At 55.0% G+C, this 18,409-nt stretch overlaps 1 protein-coding gene across 1 annotated transcript; it reads left to right on the top strand.

Annotated features, from left to right (window-relative positions):
* The first annotated feature begins 4,635 nt into the window (after window positions 1-4,635).
* Window positions 4,636-16,872, top strand: SIGLEC15 (sialic acid binding Ig like lectin 15). The gene is made up of 6 exons (XM_032859829.1): window positions 4,636-4,687; window positions 11,528-11,587; window positions 11,973-12,356; window positions 13,446-13,826; window positions 14,978-15,008; window positions 16,682-16,872. Exons 1-6 carry the CDS (start codon window positions 4,636-4,638, stop codon window positions 16,761-16,763), a joined length of 990 nt encoding a protein of 329 aa, XP_032715720.1. The 3' UTR covers window positions 16,764-16,872.
* Window positions 16,873-18,409: the final 1,537 nt, after the last annotated feature.

Here is an 18,409-nt window from a genome sequence, read left to right as displayed (position 1 = left end):
ATTCTACGGGGTGTGGAGCGGTATCTCATTGTAAATTTAATTTGCGTTTCCTTAATGACTAAGGGTGTTGAGTGTGTTTTCATCAGCTTATTGGCCATCCATCATATATCTTCGTTGGTGAAGTGTCTGTTTGAATCTGAATTTTTTTTAATTATTCTTTTCTTATTGTTGGTTTTTGAGAGTTCTTTGTATATTCTGGATACATGTCCTCGGTCAGAGATGAGATTTGCACGTATTTGCTCCCAGTCTGGGGGCTGTCTTTCCCCTCTGTTAACAGTGTCTTTTGGAGAGCCAGTGTTTTTAATTTTAACAAAATCCAGTTTATCATCTTTTTAATTAGTACTCTTTGCTTAACCTAAGCTTACAAAGATTTTTTTTCCTTGTTTTCCCCTAGAAATTTGATAGTTTTACATTTTACATTTTGGTCTACACTATATTTTTGGTTAATTTTTGTATAAGGTGTGATTTATGGGTCAAGGTCCTTTTTATTTATATTTATTTATCTATTGGGTATAGGGACATCTAACTGTTCTAAAACCATTTGTTGAAAAGATTGTGTTTTCTCCATCAAATTGCCTTTGGACTTCTTTTTTTTCTTTTTTTAAGATTTTTATTTATTTATTTGACAGAGACAGTGAGAGAGGGAACACAGTGAGAGAGGGACAGTGGGAGAGGGAGTGGGAGAGGGAGAAGCAGGCTTCCTGCTGAGCAGAGAGCCCAATATCAGGCTCAACCCCAGGACGCTGGGATCATGAACCGAACAGAAGGCAGATGCCCAACGACTGAGCCACCCAGGCACCCCTGCCTTTGGACTTCTATCAAAAATCAGGTGGCTACGTTCGTATTTCTGGACTCTCAGTTCTGGCTCACTGGTCTTTGTGGCCATCATCCCACTAATACCACATTATCTTGTTTTCGGAACCTTTATCATGGTTCTCAAAATCACAGAGCCACAGTCCTCCCAATGTATTCTTCTTTTCCAAAAACCAATCCTGGCTTTTCCAGTTCTGTTGACTTTCCATATAAATTTAAGAATCTGCTTGTTAAAAAAAAAAAAAAAAAAAAAAAAAAAAAGCCTATTGATATTTTGATTGAGATTGTTGAATTTAGAGATGAACTTGGAGAGAATTGAACTCTTAAACTGAGATTTGCCGAGCTCATGTATCAAGCACAGTATAACCCGCTGGTTACACAAATAATTGAATGATAAATGAGAAACAAGGAGATTCTGAGCAGCCCAAGTATTAGTAACTAGAGGATGCCGCTACCCCTCCCAGGGCTGGGGGTAGGGGGAGGTAAGGTTACCAAGGTCTCAGAGCTCAGAGGAAGGGGTCCTGCACAGCTCCTGGCCAGCTCTATGAAGGGGTCCACTAATGCTCAGACAATAGTGTGGGAGGGGGGCACTGGTGGGTGCTGTACCCCCAAGGGGACGCAGCAGGCTTCCACTGCCAAAAGAACCCAGAAGCTGGACCCAGAACTCTCATCAGGTGCTGGAGCCACGCTGACAGGAGCTGGAAGCCCAGCTCCCCATCTCACTCTCGTGCCTTCCACTGGCCAGCAAGCATGTCTGAAGAATGTGGTTTGCAGAGTGTCAGCCTCAGCATCTGCAGCTGAGTACAGAAACGGAGGCTTGGGGCTGAGAGCTGAGTCATTGGTCCCAGCACACTTGGTTACACTGGAAACCACTACTGGAAGCTGCTTTTCCATATGTCTGAGTGTGTCCAGCATTGCACCAGGGATATGATACAGGTTCAACATTTTTTTGAACCTGGACTTTTTAAAGTACTGTTCATTCAAAACAGAGGAGCATAGGGGAAGGGAAGGAAAAATAAGATGAAATCAGAGAGGGAGACAAACTGTAAGAGACTCTTAATTGTAGGAAACAAGCCAAGGAGTGCTGGAGGGGAGGGAGACGGGGGGGGGGTGGGTAACTAGGTGACTGGCATTAAAGAGGGCATGTGATGTAATGAGCACTGGATGTTATAGAAGACTGATGAATCACTGACCTCTACCTCTGAAACTGATAATACACTATGTGTTAACTGAATTTAAATTTAAAAAATTTTAATAACCTATAAAAATAAAACAAAGTACTGTTTATTCAGGAATGAAAGATGTGATATTACTACAGACCTCACAGACATGAAAGAAACAATAAGGGAATATTATGGACACTTCTGTGCCCATAATTTCAACAACTCAGATGAAATGGACCATTTCCTTGAAACACATGACCTACCAAAACTTACTCTGGAAGAAATAGATCATCTGAATAGGACTCTGTCAAACAAGTTAAATTCATAGTTTTAAACCTTCCAACAAAAAGAAAACTCCAGGCACAGACGATTTGGTTCAAGTGGGGAATCCTACCAAATATTTCATGAAGACGTAATACCAATTCATAATCTCTTTCGGAAAAGAGAAGAAGACACACTTCCTGACTCCTTCTATGAGGCCAGAGTTACTCTAATGCCAAAACCAGGCACAGACACTGCAAGATACAAAAACCATACATCAATATCCCTCAGGGTGGTAAACAATCCTCAACAAAACGTTAGCAAATTGAACCCAGAAATATGTAAAAGGGATAATATATCGCCATCGAGTGTGGTTTATCTCAGGAACACAAGGCTAGTTCAATTAGAAAGATCAATCAATGTAATTCACTAAAGAGGAAAAATCTTAGAATTATCTCAGTAAATGCAGAAAACATTTTGGAGAAAATTCAACACTAATTCATGGTAACAACTCTCAGCAAACCAGGAGTAGAAGGAAAAGCCTCTTTAACCTGAGGAAGAGAATCTGTAAAACCCTGACCTAATCACAGACTTGCCTCTCTTCCCTCTACTCCTTCTAGTATCGGGAGGACCGGTGACCTCTCTGAAAAGTCTCTTCTAACTGAGAATATATAACCAAAAAGCTAAAAAGGAACTATATCTCATCCATTCTAAGATGCCCAGTTTCTCACATTTCTGAATTCTGGGTACATGTTATAGTCAATGGCATCTTACAGTTATAAAAAGGTAGAAAGGTTTTCTCTCTCTCTCTCTCTCTCTCTCTCAGTGTGCTATATAAAATAAGGTGCACCCTTCAATGACATCTTAAAGTTTATGGAATCGATTCTTTTCCAAAGTTTAGTTTTCTAGAGTTCTAGCAAACATTCGTAGCAGAGACAGGTAACTAAGTACCTGGCAACATCTGTTCCCTGCTTCCACAGTAATAAATTGTAACGTGGCCATAGCATCGTGTTACTAGTGCCCTCACTTCTAGGGCTCCCTTTCAGCAGGGCCAGTGGGGTGGGAGTGGATGTGACGTATACAACTTTTGGATCACGGATAACCCAAAACACAAGCCAACTGACTTAGAGTTTCTGTCTTTCCGGGTGAACAAGCCTGATTCCCACCTTCGGCCTTAAGAGGCATTAACAATGTCGCAGGGGAAGGGGGTGAGGGTGTAAGGGTATGGAGGAACCTGGACCCCAGAATGACCAGGAAAGGCAAGCCACCTGCCAACATAAACAGCTCACTTTGGGACTGTCATATGGGAGAGAAATCACCTTCTGTTTTTTTTAATCTATTGTATTTGAGAGCCCCCCGCCCATAACAGATTAGCCTTTATCCTCACTAAAACATTTCCCTCTCGCCACGGATTGGCTCACCTTTGCCAGGCCCTTACCTGGATGCTCTTCTGTCCAGCTTTCTGGCAACCTTGCAACAGCTACAAAGTTTCTGCCCCTGGAGTAAGATATTTCTACCTGGCATTTTGATGTTCTGAGCATGTTGACATGTTTGTCTGGATTGATCTGCTTAATAATTTTACTATTTCCCTTTTATGCAGCTTGGTCATGTAACCATTGTCAGTGATGACTATGTTTGGGAGATGATTATTCTTCTGGGAATAATCACGACTTCAAAATCTGTATGGCCACAGTAAGACAGCTTCATCCAAATGAAAACCCACGCTGGGAGCGCCTGGGTGGTACAGTTGGTTAAGCCTCAGACTCTTGATTGTGGCTCAGGTCATGATCTCAGGGTGGTGAGCTTGAATCCCATTGTGAGGCCCACCTCTGACCCCCTTCTCCGGAGCACACTGTCTCCCTCTCTCTCTTTCTCTGAAAAAAAAAAAAAAGAAAGAAAGAAATGAAAAAAGAAAACCTATACTGGCGCATTAAAAATGCAGGAAGGTAAAGAGGGAAGGAAGGAAGGAAGGAAGGAAAGAGAAGGGAGGGAGGGGGAGGAAGGAGGGAGGAGAAGAGAAGAAGGGAGGGGAGAGGGAGGGAAGGAGGAAGGGAAGGCCGGCACCATAAGAACAGCAGTTTTTCCAAAGGGACCAGAGGCCATGGAAAGGACCCTTCATCTTCCTCATGTAGTTCTCTGTTTCCTGTCCTGGAAAATCATCCGAGTGGTTCCCCGTTAGTTTTCCACATGACTAAACCCCACGGGCCTCATCGAATCATAACCAGGCCGCCTGACCACGTCTCCCCAGTTCCTCCCATGCCTGGAGCCCAGTAGGGGTGCAGACCTGGGCACACCGCCCATCCCTCCCCTGCCTTCTCCCACAGCCTCGCCAGAGAGGCCTCTCCCTGGTGGCTGAGCCGAGCGCGGGGCTGGCCTGGGGTCTTCAGATGCTTACAACATGGACCGGTCCATCGGACTCCTGGCCTGCCTGGTGGGCATCCTCCCGATGGGTGAGTCTGCCACTGTTCTCTCTGGCCCACACTCAGAACAGAATAGATGCTCACAAAACCGCAGGGACAGTCTTCGCTCCTCGCACCTGGGGCAGCTGGACACTCCAGGAAGCAGAGGCGACGGAAGTCAGAAGTTCAAGCCCGGGTTTTGCCCTCGGTTTCCAGTGACCTGGGGCAATCCTCTGACTTCTCGGGGCTTCCATGGCCCCACCTGTAGAAAGGCCCCCTGCTCGCCCCCCCGCCCCCGCCGTGAGGATCCTGGGAGATGACGGGCAAGCTCAGGAGAGGACAGTCCAGGCTCTGAGGGACGTTGGGGGTTGTGGTCCTCCAAGTGCTGTATCTCTCCATGGGCACAGCCCAGAGTGGACGGGAGGAGGCACGCGATTGTTTGGGCTAAGGGTGGGGGTGATTTCCCACGGGGCACGGGGCAAGTGAGAGAGGGCACCTGAGCATCCAGTGGGAACCCCAAGGGCTGAATGGGATTCAGCAGCAGGCTTAAGTGACAACGTCATTGGTCACTCAGCTCAGTGACTTGATGTCCCCAGGAACAGTGTTTTGGTTGGGGACCAACTGCCTGAGAATTTGGGTGGCGAGAGGGCCATTCACCTAAATGCAGTTCCTTTGGCTCTTTGCCCGACCTGCAGAAGGAGAGTATCAGGCAGCCGGGCTCGGGAGTCTGCATGTTCAACCGTCTTCTCAGGTCACTTTTTTTTTTTTTTTTAAAGATGTATTTATTTATTTATTTTGTGGGGAGGGGGCAGAGAAACTCCAGCAGACTCTGCATGGAGCGCACTCAGTCTCACAACCCTGAGATCAGATCTGAGCCAAAAGCAAAAGTGGGACACATAACCAACTGTGCCATCGAGGCCCTGTCTCTCGGGTCATTCTGAGGCTATCAGGATAAATGACAGAGGCCATCCTCTGAGCTCCGGCCCCTCCCGTGACTGGGCCCCCGGACTCGGCATCAGTGCCCCCACCAGCGGGGCCACGGGCCGTCATGCGTGGCACAGTGACTTCACTGGCATCATGGTGCTCTGAGTTAGTCCATGTTCCTCATTTGGGGTCCTGTCTCCACGACTGGATGATAAACTCCTTCTCCTTCCTCTGGAGCATTCAACACAGGCAGCGTCCAGGTCAGGTCTGGTCTGGATAACTGCAGCAACCGCCCACAGATGGCTCTTAGACATGCTGGGCACTTTAATTAGAACCGCACGTAAGCCTCGGAACAAACTGAGAAAGGAACTACTCTATTCCCTTTTCCCGGATGAGACAACAGAGGCCCAGAGACACCCCATGGGGGGTGTGGGTGGATGTGAGACTCCAGACCGGGCCCCCACGGGTCCCCACCCCGTGTTGCCGCCTGTCCCACCACACACCCAGTGGTGGGGGCGACGAGGGGGGGAGGCTCTCTTTTCCCAGAGTGACGTAACTCCGCCGACTTTCTGGGATGATTTAGGTTTGGGCCCCACTTAGACAATGGGGGCTGGAGGAGGGGACCCCGCCCGGACCCGGGGCTGGTAAGAGAGCGGTTCAGATGTGAGTGTCAACGTCACATACACCTTTGAATCCCAGCTTTGCTACTTACTAGCTGTGTGGCCCTGGGCAGTTGGCCTAACTCCTCGGAGCATCAGAAAAGTGGGGACGCTGGCGCCCCGTCGGGTGTTGTGAAGGACGATTAGATCGTGGATAAAAGCCTGCCAGCCGGGTCCTGGGGCTGAATGATTGTGCAATAAATGACAGGGAAATCTTGCTGAAGTCACATACCCTGGAGAGAAGTGAGGTGGGGGTGGAGGTAGTTTGGGTTGATTTCTTTCCTCGGGTTGAGGGTCAGCTGCTGTGAATCAGTTAAAGACGAAAAGACTTAGAGGAAGCCTGAGCAGTCACGTGTCCAAGAACAAAACCCAAACCACACAAGCGCTCCCGCTGCGGGTCAGATTTACCCAGGGGGGCTGAGGCTTCTGCGGGAGGAGATCACTTTTTCTTATACTGGCAGCATCTTCACTGAGAGGTCCAGGAGCTAGGTGAGGGGATCCCGCTTTCTGAAACCCCCCTGGAGGCATTTGCCTGTGAGCTGCTCCATGGGACAGCGGACCTAGACAGGAGGCCGGAGGACCAGCCTGGCATTGGCTGCAATACGGGAACCCTGGGGCTTCCTGAGCCGGTGCCCGAAGTCCCAGTCTCCTCCCCAAACACATCTCTGAGCAGAGGACCAGGGCAGGCCCTTGGCAAAAGTGAAGTGGGAGGAATTTGTCCAGGAAACCCCCTTCTACCTCGTGTGCCTTTCTCCTTCATACCAATGCCACCCACCCCCCAACACCCAGTGCCCTGGGGCAGCCCCAAATCTCCCAGGGGCTCATGCACACTCTCCATTGTCTTTCCCCTCTGGCTCCCCACACATCTGCTCCTGGAAAGCTGGAGACACCAGGGAACAGGCAGGTGGGAAGAACAATGGTCTGGGAGCTCTGACTGCTTGGGTGCAGCTGGTCCACAGACCTCCGAGAAGCAGGTAGAGGGGTCACAGTAGCGGTCATCCTCAAGGAATTCTGTGTCAGCCTTGACAAGCAGCTCGTTCACTCTCCACCACAGCTCTACAAGCGAGGACCCTTGTCCCTATTTTAAGGAGGCCCATGGGAGTCAGGTGACTTTTCTGGGGTGTCACAGCCTGGACTGAACCACTGGAGTCTCCCAGGAGCAAGGCCCACCTTTTCCACCACCTGCGTGCGGTGGTGGTGAGCCCAGAGCACAGCCTGGCTCAGAGGAATTTACTAGCTTGGAACCACTGCCAAAAAAACAAACCAAAAGGCAAGACAAATCACAGCAGTCGCCCTAGCTCATGGGAGTGCAGGGGAGCGCCAGGGGTGGGGTGCAGGGAAAGGCCGGGGAGGAGATGGCCTGCTCTCATGGGTCCCGAAGGAAATGAATGGGAGAGTTTCATGAGCCAGGATGCTGCTTCTGCTCCTGATGGCTCCCGTGGCCAGCAGCGTGGGCTGAGAAGTCCTAGCTGGGGCAGAGGAGGACGGGTGGGGAGCAGAGCCCTGAGAAGGCTGAGAGGAGCACGGACAGAGATGAGCTAAGTGGGCACTCTGGGGAGAGCACCCCGTGGCCTACACTGGCCCCAGACCGCGGTCAGCTGTGACTGCCCCTCTGATCTAAGATGCCAACGTGAGCTACAAAAGGTGGGATGTCAAGGTATCATGTCTTCACCCCTGCTGCATCACCTCGAGATGTATGCCCAGAGCACTTCCCTACCACCGCTCGGCGCCCCCACCCCGCTCCCTTGCAGCCACACTCCCTCTGCAGGGCTGGCAGGAACAGGGGGCTAACGTGCATCGATCATTTGCTGGGCGAGCTACATGTGGCTTCACTCAACCCTCAAGCCCGTGAGGAAGGTATTAGGTGCCCCATTTGGCAGCAGAGAAGGCCGACACCTGGGATATTAAGTAACCTGCCCGAAGATCCCCCAGTAAGTAAGCAAAGGAGCCTAGAACAGGGCCAGGCTCAGACCGGGTGCTCATAAAAGTCGGGGAAAGAATGAGCACAAGTGCGATGGTCCCCCAGGTCCAGCCGTGCCAAAGCTGGAAGGCGGGGCCACCATGGCGTGGCGGTGTACTGGATAGCGAGAAGAGTCTGGGTCTCCTGTTGACCCTGGAGGTTTAACGGTCCCGAGGCAGGGAGTTCAGAGACTCTACAACCAGGGGCCAAGGTTTCAGTCCAAGAGTATCCCCTCCTTTGTGCTAAATATGGGCAAGAGCTGCTGGAGGGAGCGACACATGTCACAAGGTGCTGGGAGCTTGGGTTCCTGCCAAAGTACATGCGTTTGCTCCCCAGGGCAATCCCTGCTGGGACCTCCCACCTTCACCCTGCGTTCCAAAGTCTCCGTGTAAGGGGGAGTCCAGGCGCTGGCCTCTTGAAACACCATCCAGCAGGTAAACAGGAAACACAAATCCCCCTGACAGGAGCCAAGATCTTACTACAGGGCCTCTGTGTGCCCGCTCAGCTCCTACAGCAGAAGCCTCCAGGGAGAGGGAGTGGGGGGGGGGGTGGCTACCATTTGTATCACACTTCAGGATGTTTCCAAACTGGGCTGTCATGCCGGGGCAACACAGCACAGGGGACAAAGTAGGAACAGGAACCACAGAAGGGGAAGCCTTGGCTCTGCTTCTGGTGGGTCAGATGAACTTGCAACAGTCACGTTGCCTCTCTGAGCTTCTGTCCTCCCTTCTCCAAAAGGGGCTATTGCCAGTCCCTCATGGGGCTGTCGTGCAAATGAAATGATATGAGGACTGTCTCCCAGTGAGCACCCAAAGCACTGTGTACTCTGGCCCCATTATCTGGGCATGCCCTGTCTCCCCGATGCTGACATCCTTGCCTCTGTGGTCTTGCCCACCTGCCACCTTCACTTAGAGCACCTTCAGTCTACGCCAAGGTTTGGCAAATCCCACTCCTTTCTCGAGGCTCCGCCGAAAGAATGGCTCCTCTCTCCCTCCAAGCATTCCCTGCCTGATATTTGCACATCTCTTCCCCCAGCCCCCCCACCCTCCCCTGCCAGCCTGGTCACCCTCCCTTCTGCCCTATGACAGCAATTCAACAGTGATTATTATGTGGCAAGTGCCTGGTGAGACAGTAACAACACAAATATGACCACAGATCCGCCCTCCAGAGCTTCTGGGTGCCTGGGCAAGACACACAGTTGACTAGTCCATGCCCATATGGAGAAAGTACGTCTGTCAGCCCTGGGGCACAGGAGAAGGATGCCAGACCCAGGCTGGGGGTTGGGGAAATGCCTCCCTTAGGAGGACAACTCAGCAGAGGCCTGGGGCTGGCTGGGAGGGAAGTGGTGAGTGAAATGGGCCAGGAATCTTGTTCAGACAAAGGAAACCTTGTCGGTGTCCCTCATTAGCGGACCTGGCAGGCTGCAGTGTAATTATGTGTTCGCAGATCTGTCTCCCTTTCTGAGTGGTGAGCTCCGGCAGGCTGATAAGCCATCCGATTGATCTTTGTAACCCTGGCTTGTATCCAAGTGCCTGGCTTAGAGTGGGACCGTGTCTGTTAAGTGTTTGCTCATCGACGAGTGCACAATAGCAAAACCTACCTGGGGGGATCAGCACCGGGCTCCAGGACGCTGGCAAGATGCAGGAGGTCAGCGGAGCCTGAGGTTACAGAGGGTGGGAAGTGTAGGGAAACCGAGGCACAGGCTGAGCCTCAAGAGGGAGGAAACACTTTCTGCACCTGGGAGTGCTGAGTGAACAAGCAAAAGCTTCAGAAAGGGCTTCTCAGATTTGAAACCAGGCCCTTTGATTATTAACAACTGAACAAACAAGCTCTTAACTGGAGATAAATGTCACGTCCTCCACTTCGGGTCAAAAGCGTAATTCACTTGTCCTGCAGAAACAAGAGCTGGCTCACAAGCACATTGTGTGAAAACAGAACTCGTGGTTTTTATCTGATGGCAAGCTTGGCCTAAGCCCAAAGTGTGGTTTTATATGAGGCAGAGCTCACACAACCCAATTCGTACCCCCATGCTGCTAGTGCAGCACACACCTGCCGTACACACCTGTGCACACCCCTGTGGCACACAGCCATGGCACACACCCGTGGCACACACCCGCAGCACACACCTGCAGCACACACCTGGAGGCCCCAGCTCAGGCAACTATGCTGCAGAGAGAGCACGAAGCAGGCAGTGAGGAAGGGGAGAGGCAGGGGAGGGCCTAGAACTTCCACCAGAGAAGGAAAGGCTTAATGGGTCCATGATGGCCAAGATGGGTCCCAGAAGGGCCCTCACCTTGCGGGAATGTGTGTGCTCCCAAGAACAATATGGTCATGTGAGTCGTGATAGATGTTGATTCTATACGGGAGAATTGTGCTCACCTGTAGATAACTCATCAACGGGCTAGGCTCCTTGGAGGATGGGTGGTCACTGGCTACGGGCTGAGGAGTTTCCTACCCAAGGCATGACATACCCTCAGTAAGTAAAGAGCACTGGGCATGCAGTCAGAAAAGCTGGGTTTCTCCCATCTTCTGTCTGTGTGACTCTGGGCCTCCGTTTTCTGAGCTATAACAATATCCTCCTGCCTTTCTCTCCCAGGGTGTCTTGGGGGTCATGTGACAGGATGTATATAAAAAGAACCATGTGAATTACAAAGCTCTTGGGAAATACAAGAATAGCTATATTATTCCCTCTCAAGATCCCTTTTGGGAACTGCATTCGGGGTTCTAGCTGGGCAGACCTACCAGCCTGTCCTCCCTCCTCAGGGAGATACCACCCCCACCTAGCCTGGTCCTCTGAGGCCCAGCTCCAACATCCCCCCTCACCCACCTGCTCAGCCCCTCCCCAAAGCAGCACACGCATGGGACGACAGGGACAGGGGCTCTCCAGCCATCTTGGAGCTGGAGGCAGAGCACAGCTTCCAGACCTGAGCTCAACCATACTTCAGAGGGTCACAGACAGGGGGTGAGGAAACTAAGCCCAGAGCAAGAACACAGCACGAAGATCTACCACTTGTGGGCTCTCAGCTCCCTGTCTGGCTTTGGGAAGCCCTTCTGGGTTGACCTGGATTCTAAAGGGACCTCATCCACCAGCTCAACACATTAAGTTCGGAACCTACCATCCCTTGCTGAGGCCTCTTTCCCTTCTGTTAACGGGGAGCGTTGGGCTCCTTGGATGAGGCCCAAGCTTCCCTGCCCTTTAGTGCCCTAGACTGCTGGCTGTGGAGTCGGGCAGTCCTGTCTGAAAGCTGGCTGTGCCTCCTTCTAGCTGCGTGACCTTACTTACCTACTCAACTTCTCTGTGCCTCAGTTTGTTACCTGTAACTCAAGGATAACTGTGCTTCCATCTAGGATTGTTTGTGAGAACCAAAAGAGATACTACAGGGAACTTGCTCAACACAGAGGCTCATAGTAGGTATTTTTATTTTCACCATCGTGGGAGGGGGGTGCTTGGGGCTGTGTGGTAACCACGGATCCTGGGGCTTGTCTGCCCCAGGGCAGGGGTGGGAAAGAGTATGGGGTCGATGGGCCTGTAGGTGGGACGTCCCCGAATGAAGCAAATACTCCCAGAGAAGGGCGGAGAGGGGCCAGGCACCTCGAGAGTCATGGGAGTCAAGATCCCGGAGGGTGCCTCTCGAGTCACACGGTGGGTTTCTGGGCCTCCACAAGGGAGATGCTTCCTGAAATCCTGGGGTTTCCAGGTCCCCCCCCCGGGGTGCTCCCTGAGTCCTGCGGGTTCCAGGCTCCCCAGCGAGGGGTTCCCCCAGAGTCCGCTGACGCCCCCGGCCGCCCGCAGGTGCGCCGGCGCAGCGCTGGTCCATGCAGGTGCCGGCCGAGGTGAGCGCAGCGGCGGGCGAGGCGGCGGTGCTGCCCTGCTCCTTCACGCACCCGCACCGCCACTACGACGGGCCGCTCACGGCCATCTGGCGCGCGGGCGAGGCCTACGCGGGCCCGCAGGTGTTCCGGTGCGCGGCGGCGCGGGGCAGCGAGCTCTGCCAGACGGCGCTGAGCCTGCACGGCCGCTTCCGGCTGCTGGGCAACCCGCGCCGCAACGACCTGTCGCTGCGTGTCGAGCGCCTCGCCCTGGCCGACGATGGCCGCTACTTCTGCCGCGTGGAGTTCGCCGGCGACGTCCACGACCGCTACGAGAGCCGCCACGGCATCCGGCTCCGCGTGACCGGTGAGCGCCGCGCCCTTCCCGCCCGCCTCCGGCCCGCCTTCCCGCCGAGTCCCGGGCCTCGGGGCGCCCGCACAGCTTCCGCCACGGGCGTGGAGAGGGGGCGATGCACAGCACCTTCCTGCCGGGCAGGGGGCCGCACACCCGGAGACGGATGCGGGCCGCCCAGGAACTTGTGAAAAGTGCAGAATGCTGGCCCCGAGGAACTGAGTGGCGCCGGGGGAATGGGCATCCAGATGAAGTTCGTAGGGAGTGAATGGCCCCAGTAGCTCTCAGTCTCGGGGAGGGACACGAGTTGAACAGTAATGGCAAGGGCCGCGGTGGGATGTGTGCTCTGTGCACTGAAGGGCCGCGAGAGAGATGCCCAGGGAGCCGCCAAGTGCGCAGTACTTTGCTAGACCCTAAAAAAGTGGGAACCAGGGTCCCTGGTCCCTAGAGCAGTGGTTCTCCACTCTGGCTGCGCACTGGAATGAGCTGGGGAACGTTCTAAAATCCTAGCCTTCCCTGCTGTGAGGATCCCGTTCTGGGTTCCACTCTGCCCAGAACTTTCCATGCGCCCTTGGGCTGGCTGGGCCTCCTCTCCAAGTGCATGTCAGTTTCTTCCCAGGGCCTGCGGCTGCCCTGCCATAGACGCAGACATTCAACTCTAGATCTTGGTGAGGTTGTCTGGGAGTGGGAAGTGCCCTTGAAAGCCTACCAGCAGACAGCCCCCAGCCCTGAGCTACAGCCACAGTAACGACCATTGAGTGAGCATCTGCTGTGAGCCAGGCCCGAATCCAAGCACCTCACATGTAGTAACTTGCCAAATCTTCTCAACGACCCCATAAGGTAAGTGATCCCCCATTTTACGCACGAAGAAACTGAGGCACGGAGCTTCCGAATTACTTGCCCAAGGCCACGTCTCTATGGGGACCTTGGCACAGTGGTGCTAGAGCACCTGCCTACTCCCTCCTCTCTGTGCCACTGGCCCCAAATCTCTTGGTAACGGAAAGGAACTGAAAGGGGTCCCCTTTGCCCTTGCCCTTCCCCACCGCTTCTCTGACCACAGTTCTCTTTCTCCCCCGCACCCCTGCACCCCGTCGCCGCCCGCAGCCGCCCCACGGATCGTCAACCTGTCGGTGCTGCCCGGCCCCGCGCACGCCTTCCGCGCGCTCTGCACCGCCGAAGGGGAGCCGCCGCCCGCCCTGGACTGGTCCGGCCCGGCCCTGGGCAATGGCTCCGCCGCCGTGCCGGGCCCGGGCCAGGGTCATGGCCACCAGGTGACGGCCGAGCTGTCCGCGCTGGCCCACGACGGCCGCTACACGTGCACGGCCTCCAACAGCCTGGGCCGCGCGGAGGCCAGCGTCTACCTGTTCCGATTCCACGGCGCCTCCGCGGGCCCGGCCCTCGCCCTCCCGCTCGGCGCGCTCGGCCTCAAGGCGCTGCTGCTGCTCGGCGTTCTGGCCGCCCGCGCTGCAGCCCGCCGCCGCCTAGGTGAGCTCACCCCCGGCAGGGTGGGGGCGAGGGGTGGGCGGGGGCTCTCCGCCCGGGTAAGACCGCCCGGCGACCTCCCGCCGGGACTCAGCCCCAACACAGTTTGTGCCCGCCTCCACCCCCGCCGTGCCTCATCTTGCTTTCTCGCATCTCTCCCTACATAAAACTCAGGAGGGGGGAAACCCGCAGGAGCCCATTTTACACTAAGGAAGTTGAGGTCAGAGGAGTGAAGGAACTTGCCTCTAGCCTAGAGACCCAAAAACCTCAGCTCGCGCTCTTCCCGGCACCCCACTAAATGACTCCTCCCTGACCCTTGCACATAGACCTTCCCAAATAGCAGCATTCCCTTGTGCTACAGTAAGCACCCTGAGGACCTACTGTGTGCTGTGTAGGTGCTCAGAAGGCAGAGATGAATAAGCCGGGCCCTTGAATGGGATGCTGGGGAGTAAGCGAGCAATTGCAGTCTGCGGGGAGCAGGGCTGTCCTGGAGCCCAGGTGCCACAGAGGCCCAGGGCACAGCTCGCCTCACTCTGGTGGGACATCCGGCTAGGCCAGGAGGGAAGGCCTTACAAGTACAGGGACGGTTGGATCAGGAACCGGGGCAGGGAGCGGATGGTGTTGGTAGCCCAGGGTTCGGCAGGTGCGGGAGTGTGCGTGTGTGACAACAGGGTGTCCTTGGGACCCGCCGCTCACCCCACATGGCTCTCGCAGAGCTGGATGGGAAACGATCTCATGCTCTAGGCAGGGGCTTCCCAGAGCCTCTCAGACCATCCAGGTCAGCAGCACCCGCCTCACACTCTCCTGGGATGAAATCCAAAATTAGTCACAGCTGCCCGGGCTGTGGCCTTTGCTGTGGCTTCACCGTCTTGTCTTGTCTTGCCCGTTCTTCAGACCCACCAAGCGTTCTGGGCGCCGCGGTCCTCAGAAAGGCGGGTTTTTCTGCTGGGCCGTTCCTCCCTCCAGGGTTCTCATCATTAACTCCTGGTCATCTCTAAGGACACTTTGTACCTGGCTAGCTCGTGTTTGTCACGTGTCCCTTCGGACCACTTTCCGTGGTGGGGTGGAGCGGACAGCAGGGCCTGTGGCCTGAGGCTACCATGGAGATTCATGCCTCCCCCTCCCCCGTCTCTCTCTCTCTGTCCCTCACACAGAGCACCCAGTCGCCCCGGACACCCCACCACGGTGAGTACCCTGCCCTCGCCCACCCCGGGCTAAGGCCCCACTGGCCCAGGCACGCAGGGTTCTTGGGGCTCGCGGCATAAGGAGAAAGACCAGCCAGAGGGTCAGGGCTGGGGTCTGCGGCTCCATCAGGGTTCTGACCTCCTCCACAGCCTCCCAAAGTCCTGCTCTTCAGTCTCGCAAGTCCTTTTTGGCCAGACCAGGCCACGGGGGCCTGCTCTCCCCACCCACGCCTCCCCCAGCATTATAGTCTGGGCCTCACTCTGGTGTGCGTGATGCTGAAGGGTCATTTTCCCATCTTACGTCCGCACCTAGATATGATTCCTCGAGCCTTTGTTTCCTCTTGGGCTCTCCAGCGTTCTAGAACAGGCAGACTCACACAAAAGCCAGTTTGGGGTACTCATTCTCCCCCAGAGCCAAAGGCTTTGCGAACAAAATGCCATTAGACATTCAGAGGGTTTAAGTTAGTCCAGGCTCCCCTTCTCTCTCCGTGTCTGTTCACGTGAAGGTCTGCAGGGAAGAAAGACTCCAGGTCACTGACCCCAGGCAGGGTGTCGGGGGGTCAGGGACGTAGGGAGGCAGAACAGGGCTTATTGGACAAGCCCAGGCATTCCCATAACTGTCCCTGTCCATGCCCTGAAGGCTTTACAAGCCACACGACTGGCCCAGGCTCCTCTCTCTAGCTGCCTGTTCAGCCGTACCCCGAGTTCTTGAGAACCCGTGCGATGTCCCTCTGTGTTGCTAACTCACGAGCTCACTGAGACACCTAAATCAGAGAGCTGAGGGCTCAAACATTTACGGAGAACCTGCCATGTACCAGACACTGAGTTGGGTGCTAACCCTACAGCGAAACCCCCCAACTTCAGGAAGCTCACATTTTAATGTGGAGAATTTAATAAACACATAAACAAGGTCCTTGTCGATTCTAAAGTACAAGCCGTGAAGAAAATGGACAGGGCCACGCAGCAGAGCCCCGGGGAGGGAGGCGGCCGCTGGGTGGGTCACAGGCTCAGAGGCGACCTGGGAAGGGGCTGATGGGAAGTCACTGAGTGGTGATGGGAAGCACCTGGGGGGCCCCATCCGAACAAGAGTGGGGGCCCGGACTTTCCAGGAGGCTGCTGGCCAAGGCAGAGCCTGGCCCAGCTGCTTGGAAGGAGGCGGAGGGGTGGGGCAGACGGAAGGCGGGGCTGATCAGGGACCCAAGTGGGCAGCACGAATGAGGGAGGCAGCCAGGGAGCCCAGGTTTGGTGCCGTTGACTGAGATGACGATGACAGGGAGGAGGGGACGCAAGCTCTCACTGGTCCATCTGAGACGGGTGCTAAGTTGTCCCAGGGGAGGAGTCGGGGAGCAGCTGGAGCTCAGGAGGCCACGCCTGGTGAGATGAGTGTGGAGGGCACCAGGCGCAAAGACGGCTGTTGATGCCACCAATGAGATCCCCTCCAGAAGACAGTGCCTCTGGGCTCCAGGAGGCCGTCCTCCACATGGAGGCCTCCTCCCTGCTCCGCAGATGCCGCCGCTGCCCTCTCTCCAACCTTAATCAGTCCCCACGCTCTGTTGGGTCTAGGCCGGGCTCCCATTTCAACTCTCCTTCCTGCCCTTTGCCGGGGCATGGTTTGGCCAGTTGGTGTATACCCACTTGTGTACTAGGGGGTCAACCTACTTTCTCCATCCACAGGCCCCAGGCTCAGGAGTCCAACTATGAGAATTTGAGCCAGATGAGACCTCGGGACCTGCCAGCAGCCACGTGTGTACCATGAGGAGCCCCTTGGCCGCTGGCATCCACTCGTACCCCTTGAGGAGCAGAGGCCAAGGCTGGGCTTGGCTGGGACAGGCCTTCCTGGCTCCCAGCCACGTGGGCAGCCCGAGGCTGGGCAACCTCCCATGAAGGGTGTCAAGACCCTGCTCACAGAGGCTCAGTGGTCTCCTACAAGGATGTCTGTCCCAGAGCCCCCAGGATATTTATGACAGTGGGACCAGCATTTTGAGTGTGTGCGTGTGTGTGAGTGTGGGAGTGTGTGAGTGTGTGAGCTCCAGCATGAAACTCACAAACTCTCACCCTTTCCTACATAGAATGTCCTAGTAAGACAGGCCAGACACTGGTCAGAGGGTCTCCCAGGCTTGGACTCGCTGTGTGGACCACCTCTGGGGGTCTCAGTTCGGTTACTCGTGAGCATGGACAATAGCATCCTTCCGTCCTGACTGCTCGGCCTGTCAAGATCGGAGGAAATAACGGAGGAAAGGGACTTTGGGAAGTACAGAGCCATGTACGGATGGGGGGTGGTCACAGGCTCCTCCTTGGAGGCACCCTCGGGACGTGCGGAGAGTTCTTGGACAAGTGGGGCCCCACACCAGCCTGGCTGAGAGCGAGGATTCCAGAGAGCCAGCCTGGAGCCAGCCTGGGCTTCTGAGGCTGGGGCTGCGTAAACCTGTGGTCCTAGGAACGTCCACTCAGCCGTGAGGAGAAGCCTCGTACCCCTGCCTCCCAGGGTCTGCTCTGTGACTGCCCCCCACACTCTGCCCATCTCTTACCCTATCGGCTGCTCTGCAATGCCCTGAGCTGGGACCCCTGCAGAATGGAAGTGAAACACCCATCCTCTCCCTGCATCTGGGATCCACTGTCCTCGAGGACCAAATGCTGAGAGGCTGGAGGGGCCGGTCTGGGCTGGATGGCCCCATGGCTACGGCAGCTGCCGCGGTGACTTCTCCCTGTGAGCTGCAGGCCCCCTGCATGGGTGAGGTCCAAAAGCACCAGCGATTTCTCTGCATCTGCCTGAAGTCTCCCAGATTGACTTTGTGGGGTGCTGCGCATTTTAGCTCCTGCGGTCCTTGGGGTCTGGGGACGGGGGAGGAAGTGTGCTTGAAACCGGGGCAAGCTGGCAAGACCAAAGGGCCATAGGGTTAGGGGACTGAAGAGGCAACGGAGACAAACTTTCTTTCCCTCGGAGCTTTTCCCAAAGCTAGGCTGGAAACCCAGAGCAGGGAAGGGCCCCAGCCGATGCTCTCTGGGGAGGTGGCCTGAGGTTCAGGGATCTTGACAAGGTAACAAGCAGGGCAGTGGGTGATGGGGCACCCTTGCTCACCAGAGCCATGGCTAGGGCAAGCAGGTGTCACTAGCTCCGAGTTAACATGGGACCCATCTGGGAGTCTGTTTGAACTGCCAAAAATGCGGTGGCATTTGCACTTCCTCATACGAGGATACTGTGGGCATCTCCACGGAGGGTCCCGTGTCACCAGGGAAGCGCGAGGGACACGGGGTGGTGCGTCTTAAATTATCTGCGTAGACTTCAAGGCCTGTTTTGCAGCCGGGAAAAACGATGGCAGAGTTGTTAGGGATCTGTTTGGTGCTAGGAATCGGGCCAGGCATTTGGACAGGAATGAGTAAGGCATGTGTATCAGTCCATCT

This window comes from Lontra canadensis, unplaced genomic scaffold (assembly GCF_010015895.1).
Source record: "Lontra canadensis isolate GAN:19392208 unplaced genomic scaffold, GSC_riverotter_1.0 scaffold17, whole genome shotgun sequence".
Classification (NCBI taxonomy): domain Eukaryota; kingdom Metazoa; phylum Chordata; class Mammalia; order Carnivora; family Mustelidae; genus Lontra; species Lontra canadensis.
The sequence above is the reverse complement of the archived record's forward strand: the minus strand, read 5'-3'. Positions and strand labels throughout refer to the sequence as shown.

Bases quoted from the DNA above. Each gene is read 5' to 3' on its own strand.
- SIGLEC15 (XM_032859829.1), top strand. From the start codon at position 4,636: ATGGACCGGTCCATCGGACTCCTGGCCTGCCTGGTGGGCATCCTCCCG. The intron at 4,688-11,527 runs GTGAGTCTGCCA...GCTTCCATCTAG, and splicing joins GGTGGGCATCCTCCCGATGG to GATTGTTTGTGAGAACCAAA. The intron at 13,827-14,977 runs GTGAGCTCACCC...TCCCTCACACAG, and splicing joins TGCAGCCCGCCGCCGCCTAG to AGCACCCAGTCGCCCCGGAC.